At 33.3% G+C, this 8,523-nt stretch overlaps 1 protein-coding gene across 1 annotated transcript; it reads right to left on the bottom strand.

Annotated features, from left to right (window-relative positions):
• Positions 1 to 2,895: 2,895 nt before the first annotated feature.
• Positions 2,896 to 5,150, bottom strand: LOC111891536 (probable protein phosphatase 2C 72). Its single transcript, XM_023887582.3, has 5 exons — positions 4,903 to 5,150; positions 4,480 to 4,776; positions 4,246 to 4,360; positions 3,948 to 4,171; positions 2,896 to 3,233 (listed from the first exon to the last, which is right to left on the bottom strand). The coding sequence occupies exons 1-5, from the start codon at positions 5,065 to 5,067 to the stop codon at positions 3,042 to 3,044; spliced, it is 993 nt and encodes a 330-aa protein (XP_023743350.1). The 5' UTR covers positions 5,068 to 5,150; the 3' UTR covers positions 2,896 to 3,041.
• Between the last annotated feature and the right edge of the window lie 3,373 nt (positions 5,151 to 8,523).

The following is an 8,523-nucleotide window of genomic DNA, read 5'->3' as shown; positions in this document are numbered from 1 at the left end:
GTTAAAAGAAGAAAAGAAAGCTGAGGTTGAAGCTGAAATGGAAAAATAAAGTTAAATTTAGAGCATACTAAGGCAAAGAGCAAGTGACCCACCAACTTTGAACAAGGGTGATCCTGCGAAGTTGTACTCATTTGAAACCATTGAATCCAAAGTCTTGGGGAATCACTTGTACGAGTTTGAGAAAAAGCCTAGAAGAAGTTATGATGTTGCGAATTCAGACAGATGCCAACTTGATTTTCCAATAAACGAAATGATGTTTATTACGGCGCAGTACAAGATCAGTGAAAATTTTGAAAATGCTGATGAATACACTTACTTGAAGATCAGATTTCATGCTGTACTTGCGAAGGATCAAGAGGAAGTTTGGTCTTTAATGAAAATCAAGAAAGCTCTAACAATCAAGAAGGATGTAATGTTCGAGAACATGCTTCAAAACTTTCGATATTTCATGGTTCGTGTAGATGACAAGGCATTTGATTTTACCATTGCTGATTTTCCCTTGATGAATCTAAATGATCTCATTCAAGTGGCATTTATCCTTTAAGACATGGAAGAAAACAAGCTAAAAGGATATGATACTGATGTGTTTAGATTTGGTTTCGCACATATCAAGATATTCATAGATAACTACTATGATTGCTTGGCATTGACTGATGAAGAACTTGCATCAGGCGTTGGAAGAAAAGTTACAGGCTCTTGGGAATCAACTTTGCCTCAAACAGAATTAAAGAAGTATGCAGATGGAGAAATATGCCTTAAACCTTTTGGCATGGTTTTCGCAGGCAAAGATACAAAGGGGAAGCCTAAGAGGTTTTTGTTTAAAGTCTCAGAGATAGAAAGATACACCACTTCGCAATATACGAATTTCAGTATTCGTATGAATAATTGCACGAAGAATAATGAAGGAGACAGGAAGGAGCTTAAAAAGATAATCACTTGGTATTCTGAAATCCGAAGAACATTGCACTCAGCTGTTCAGAATCTCACAAACTGAATAGCTTCGACTGTTTACAAAGGGGGAGAATGTAGAGTCTAGATATTGTAAAAGTCGAAGTGCTTGTTTTCTTTAGTTTTGCATGTTAGTTATTTTACTAAGTCTTCATTTGTGCGAAGCGTATAGTTCAGGAGTTAGTATATTTTTTGTACACTCAGGTTTCCTATAAATAGGGACTGAGGTTAGAAGTAGAGACATCGAATACACGAGTGATTCATTAATCATTCGCAAGTTCTCTCTGCTTAAGTCTGTAATCAGTTTCTTCATCAATATAAGATCTAATTAATAGTTACTTCTTGTGTTCTTAATTTTCATTCATATAATCATGATTGCTTTCTAAATCTTGATTACAATTCTCTTCAAAATCTTTATGCCAATAAATTTACCCACAACCCAACCCCAATCAATATCAACAAAAACCATTCCAATACCAACCACAACCTTCTTAACCACAACATTCTCGACCACAACCTTCTAATACTCAAATTTCTGACGACGATGACATAATTGTTGCATATACTCAAGAGACGAAAAAAACGTACCAAGAAAGAAAAATAAAACGATGGTTCTCAACAGAAGATGACAAAAGTGGAATGAAGAAAGGAAACGACTTTGTCGTAAGCTTGGATTTTGGTATCCGACAATTCTTAAAAAAAGAAGCAATAAATCTTCAACAACTTTTTGGGAGCAAGTTTTAACACAATTTATTTAATAATATAATGCAAAAATGCATATACCGGAGCTACGACGACATAAACAGAAAATGACGCAAGTTGAGGCAAGATTGCACAAGCTTTAATGACATATTTAATAATCTTTAAATTATGCATGCTAGTGGTACAAACGATTTCAACATTTTGGGTACGACACTTGAAAGTTATAAAAACACAAAGGGAAACACTTACCCATCAAAAAACATGGAATATATATCATAGGGGCCAAAGTGGGTCCTTAAACTAGATTCGACTTCGCAATCTAGTGAATCGAAATGATTGAGAATAGTATAAACAAATGTCGGTTGAAGAGTCGATGTCAATGAAGAGTATGAGGAGTCTCCACCGGAGGTAACATTGAAGCGACCGATTAGAAGAGATAAGGCTAGATGAGAGGTATCATCATCAACTAAAAACATCACCGAAATTGTCACGGATAAGCTTGCATCAAAACCCGATATACATTACGAATATGTTAATAAGAATTTCTAACAAAAAGGAAAAATCACTTTGGAACAAACTAAAATGACTATGAATCAACAAATGATGGACGATATGCAAATGTTGAACATGGAGCCGAATCGAAATATTCCGGCAAGAGATCTCGAGGGAGTCAACAAAATGAAAGATAAAATTAACGTAAAACATAACATTTAATATTTCTTATTTAAGTTTCATTTAGATGTTTTTTAATTTTTATGTAACTTTTTAGTTATATTAATGTTATTTTTTTAATTAATGCATTTTAAATTTTAGTTTTTATCAATGTAGGTTTTTAAATTAATGTACATTTACTTTTAATTTTTATGTATTTTTATTTAATTTATTGAAAATAAATTTACATAGATTTTCTATTAAAATAAATAAATAAAATAATATGATATTGGTGAGGTGGAATAGTGACAATTTCAAAAAAAGAAAAATATAGGAACCGGTATGGAGTGATTGTGATGTGACCATGAATTGTCTGCACTTTTGAAATGGTAGAGTGATGATCACTTGTAATAATAGTCTAACGCCACATTATTGTCATTGTATACATGAGTTAGTTATATTCTGTTAGTCAGTTCTTTCATACACGCTCTTTTGTTTATATGTGTAAATAGTTAAGATTCTTTCTCTCTGAGAGAGGGAGATAACATATTCACATACCTCACTCTGGTCGTTTCTTTACCTCAACAACAAACATGAATGAAAACCAGAAGCTTGTATTAAAATATATACTAAAAAACCAGAAGCTTGTAAAAATATACTTGTCTTAATTTGTGTTGAACCACCAACAAGTTTTGAGTGATCATACAAGTTCAAGTAAAAAGAAGTATACTTGTCGTATTCTATACTAGTTTTGATGAGGGTTCTTTTTGTAAAAAGAAACATATTGCGGTGCAGTCGTCCCTTTTTGACGAAGGGAACTTTTGTTTCCAGGCAGCAGTTGCTGCTACAACAACTGCTTTTGCGGCTGATTCTTCACTATCTGCTGACCACACGATTGATGCTACTGTGTTGTTGCTAAGCACATCCCACACCTGATAAATGTTTTTTCGGGTCAATAAATTTGTATGGATGTACCAAATAAAATGTATAAAACCACACACGTTTTATTAGTTAGTGGTCCAAAACTACTCTGTTTTATTTACACATCATGATGAGACCGGCAACTGGCAAGTATTCAATATGATGAGCACATTTTTATTGAGTTTGGTTTTTGCCTTGAATCAAAATCAAAATGGAAAAGATTCAGTTTTTTAATTAGCCTTAAAAACCAATATTTTCAGTTTCCCTTTCCGGTTTCTTGAGTTCATTTGGGTCCTTTTCCGGGGATTTTGAGTTTTCAACTTTTGGGTTGCATAAAGAAATAAATATAACAATTTGTTGAGGCCAAAATCAATGAAAGAATAGTAAAGTGTTGAATTTTGTAATATACAATAGCAAGAAAATTTTAGACATTCATATATATATATATATATATATATATATATATATATATATATATATATATATATATATATATATATATATATATATATATATATATATATATATATATATATATATATATATATATATATATATATATATATATATATATAACAAATTGGCGTGTAATGATATTAAATAAATCATCAAGTAAGGAACTTCAAGTGATGTTCGATTTTTAGTTTAAAACAAAAGAATCAAACCGTAGTTTTTGGGTGTTAGTTAGTTAGTTAGTTCGGTTTTAGCTTCAACATGTGACTTACCCCGTCGCTTGCAAGAACAAGAAACTGATCCTTGGGGGTCAATCGGTGATAAGAGACATCAGGAACCGCAATAATCCCATGACTTTTTAGTACAAAATCCCCAAAAGCGCGAGACATGGCAAGCCCCGGTGAGTCATGATGTGGTAACCACACTCGATCTATATGTGGTTCTTCTCTTAGCGCCATCACCCTACCATTTGACTTCCTTATTCGATCTGCTTCAGCTGCTCAAAAGTTTAATCGTTACTTCATATAAAAACAAACGATCTCAGAATAATCATATAGTATAAACACTTACAAGGTACACTTGGTTTGAGATCAATGGTCAATTGCACAGGCGTAATTCCATTTTCAGCAATTGTTCCTAGCACTGCTCTCGAATCACCAAGATTAGCAATAACCAGATCTTCACCCTGTCAAGTGTCAAACCAAACAGCTCAGTTGGTTCACTGCTAGAAATGGTTCATTAGAGACACAGATTAATTTATTAGAAGATCAACTATATGCATGGATAATAGGAGACATGTGGTACCTGTTTGATAACAATAACAGCGGTTGTGCCGCTACAGGAACAATCTACATGCTCGATAACCTTAATCTCCTTGTCCATGACTTTGAAGGCACCAAAACATGCATCTCTCCAAATCTGGAAATCTTTGGACTCATTCTCATCATCTTCAATTACTGTTTTCCCCTTTGCTATGCTGGAATTCCTTTCGTTAATGATCAATGATGGCAACTTATTTCTCACAAATTTACTCACTATTTGACCATTCCTTCCATGGCCATCAAACACCCCACCAAATGCTCCATCTTCCATTCCATAGTCCTTCATCAACAATCATATCATCATTTAAAATAAAAAATTGTGATATATATATACCCATTGATCAGATTTGGCACATACGATCTATAGAAGGAAAATGGTTGAATCACAAGGAGCGAGATAGCAAACCTGGTAAAGAATGGCAGCATCTTGGTTGAATCCTTTGGATCCTTGATGTGTATGGATGGAGCCAATTCTTTTATCAGAAGGGGTATGTTGGTAATATATGATGTTGTCATGGCCATAGTCAATCTCATGAATCTCTGGAGATGCTCGGGATATGCAGATACCCATTACAGATTTTTATAACCAAAGGCTTCTCAAAATGACCTCTTTATATAAACTCAAATACACAATTATATTCTAGTAATTGTGGGTGGAGGAGTCCCAATCCCATACAACCCATTTGGTTTTTTATATGAAAGCTTATGTAACTGTTTAATTAAGCAATAAAGTCAAATTATTTGTTTTAGTATGCATTGGGTTTATTAGCAAGAAATCGAATCTGAAAAGACAAGCATACGTAGTTAAATATAATATATACGTATACTTATTCAATAATAAAATATTGTATAAAAATTTAAAACAAGGCAAGTTGTGGCCGAAACATCAATTATGCAACATTTCAATATTTAATAATCAATAGAATATACGTTTTACCGAAAAAGTCAAATTCTATGAGTCATTGCCTATCCTTTATTTGTTCATTTATATTAACTTCTAATATAATAATCGTGATTTTAAAAGAGAGTAATGAATGAAAATAGAATATTTTATAAAAGGAAAAGAGTAGCCCAAGACTCGGTTGAAAAGGCATCTTAGTTGTATCACCGAAAGCTTCGGGTCGAAACATTGCTCGTTGTCAACACCTAAGTCGACCACTATAATATGACGATGATCGTGTTGTTTCGATTATATAAATCCTTTAAACCTCCTTACCACACCTGGCGTTGCAAACGGAAAGTTAAAGTATATATATCCAAAACTAAATGTGTATTTTACGAGTTTATTTAAATAAAATTAAATTTAAAAACAATAAGAAAAATGTTGAATTATTAAAATTAAAATGTCTTTTTTCTTTTAAATTTAAACAAATAATTTAGATAAATAAACAAATAAGCTAAAGAGACTTTAGCTTAATAATTTGGAAATTAAAAGGAAAGTCCATTAATAAAATTAATATGCATTTCTTATTACATTTAAATATTATGTGAAATTTAATAAAATAGAAAAAACCATAAAATAACATGTGGAAAAAAATAAAATAATAAGAAAAATTCATATCCCTATACTAATAAAAGAGTAGTTGTTTTGTCATGTGTCACCATATTAGACATCCTAATTAATATGATGCCACTTGTCAATCAATTAATTCTTCATTTCAAATTTATTAGACCTCCTGATTAATGTGATGTTATTTGTCAATCTATTTATTTTCCGTTTTCCATTTTAAATTTTATATTATTGTTTAAATTAGTTCTCAAATAAAAGTTATCCGATATAAATTAAAAATTAATTTCACATATTTATTTGAATCAACGAATATAATTTTACATAACTAATAAAAATATCTCTTAATTAATAATTTACTTAAAATAATTGATTAACAATTTTGAATTTTTACAATGAAATTTTAATTAATTTTGTAACCGTGATTCTCACGGGTTATAAATTAGTTATATAATACATTAGAAGATGACAAGTGATAAAATTGTTTTCACTTATTGACGAGGAAATATTTTTTTCTTTTACATTTAAACAAATAATTTAGATAAAATAAACAAAGAAAACTAATGAGACTTTAGTTTAATAATTTTGAAATTAAAAGGAAAGTTAATTAATGAAATTAATATGCATTTATTATTACATTTAAATATTATGTTAAATTTAATAAAATGGAAAAACAAAATGACGTGACATGTGGGAAAAACAAGGAAAATAATAAGAAAAAAACCATGTGACATAATGTAACACCCAAATTTTAAAAAAAAAAATTCACAATTTTAAAACATACTTTCATTTATAAAATAATAATAAACATAATGTATCCACTGTCATCATAGAAAAACATATCCCAAAATCATATAACAAAAGCTCCATGAGTGTGTACGGATTAAGCCAGCGCCTTCCCGCGATCATCACTAGTACCTGAAACACATACAAAAAACTCTTAAAGCATAAATACTTAGTGAGTTCCCCAAAATACCACATAAACACATATCAGCCACTCAAGGTTGTAACTCTAATGACCCTCTGGTCGAATATCTCTGTGGGACCCTCTTGGTCCCATAACTCTGTGGACCCACTGGTCCTAACTCTTTAAACTCTGAATCATGCATATCAAATATCACATAGGATCACAACACATAAATAGCATACAAGGTACACTGTCACATAGCTCTAATTACCACTCTAGGTAAAGTATGGTGAGAAGACTCACCTCGGGAATCTCGGTAAAATCTCGATATCAGAATACTGCCCTAGCCTCCGCCTAGTCATAATAATAAATTTCACTAAATAAATGTCTCTTTACAATTTGGATATTCTCTCATGCAAATCCCTAGAAGGGTAAAAGACCATTCTACCCCTCTACAGGCCCACGACCCATTTGTTGACAAACCGTAAAAGTCAACCCAAAAGTTAACTATCCATTTTGATCGGACTCGCCGAGTGCATACGAAGACTCGGCGAGTCCCATCGTCCCCACAGACTCTTCCTTTTCTAAGCCTCACTCGACTCACTGAGTCACCCCTCAACTCACTGGGTCACCACTAGAGTCAGACCCCGAGGCAACCCCGTCCGACTCGTCGAGTCTACATATGGACTCGGCGAGTTTCCTCCATTGACTTGCTCAAACAACCTTCTGAGGTCAGATCTGCTTAGCCAAATCATATCATAGATCTAACCCTTAAACACTCAAAAGTCACATAAAGGTGCAACCTTTACGTGCATGCAACCCGATTCAAGCCTCAAATGGAGAAATGACACTAGAAATGGCAACCTAGTCTCCAATTGCTTATTTACTTGCAAAAAGCTAGAAGGTAATGACTCTAGGGACCTATCATGGTCTAGATCTGATGTCATAATCCCAAATAGGACCTCATACTCACTAGATCTTCCATAAAATGAGGGTAAAAACCCTAAAATCAAGAAGTCCATCAATATAACACGAAATGGAAAGGATTATACATCCAAAGATATCACGAGATGATTGGCTCAGATCTAGTCCCTTTCACACTCTAGATTTGTGCTCCTCACTTCCTTCAAGCAAAAGCACACAAAAAAGATGAAGAAATGGCCTCCTATTGCCCTCAAACTCACTATCTCAGCTCTCTAGGGTTTCTCTGGAACAAGGTAGCCGCAAATGAAGGCCATAAAGGTCCTTAAATAGGCTTCCAAATCGGGGGATTAGTGTTTTCCTAATCAGCACCGACTCGGCGAGTCAGGTCCTGACTCGTCGAGTCCATTCGCAAAAATGCGCAAATAGATCAGACTCTACTCGACGAGTTGAGGCATCAACTCGTCGAGTTCCTCAAGAAAACAATAAATAAATAATTAAACTAACATACCCGAACTCAGGATGTTACAATTCTCCCCCACTAGAATTAGACTTCGCCCTCGAAGTCTCGCTCTGCAAATAACTCTGGATACTGCTCACACATCTCAATCTCTGGTTCCCATGTCAGCTCGGATCCCTTCCGATGTTGCCACTGAACCTGCACCAAGGAAACCTCCTTGTTTCTCAAAACC

This window comes from Lactuca sativa, chromosome 5 (genome assembly GCF_002870075.4).
Source record: "Lactuca sativa cultivar Salinas chromosome 5, Lsat_Salinas_v11, whole genome shotgun sequence".
Lineage (NCBI taxonomy): Eukaryota > Viridiplantae > Streptophyta > Magnoliopsida > Asterales > Asteraceae > Lactuca > Lactuca sativa.
Note: the sequence above shows the minus strand (reverse complement) of the source record. Positions and strands in the feature narration are given on the sequence as shown.

What these genes read in the sequence shown, in the direction of transcription:
- LOC111891536 (XM_023887582.3), bottom strand. Translation starts at nt 5,067, where the DNA reads ATGGGTATCTGCATATCCCGAGCATCTCCAGAGATTCATGAGATTGAC. An exon ending in ATGCTGCCATTCTTTACCAG is followed by an intron (nt 4,777 to 4,902) that starts GTTTGCTATCTC and finishes TTGTTGATGAAG; the next exon opens with GACTATGGAATGGAAGATGG. An exon ending in CTGTTATTGTTATCAAACAG is followed by an intron (nt 4,361 to 4,479) that starts GTACCACATGTC and finishes GACACTTGACAG; the next exon opens with GGTGAAGATCTGGTTATTGC.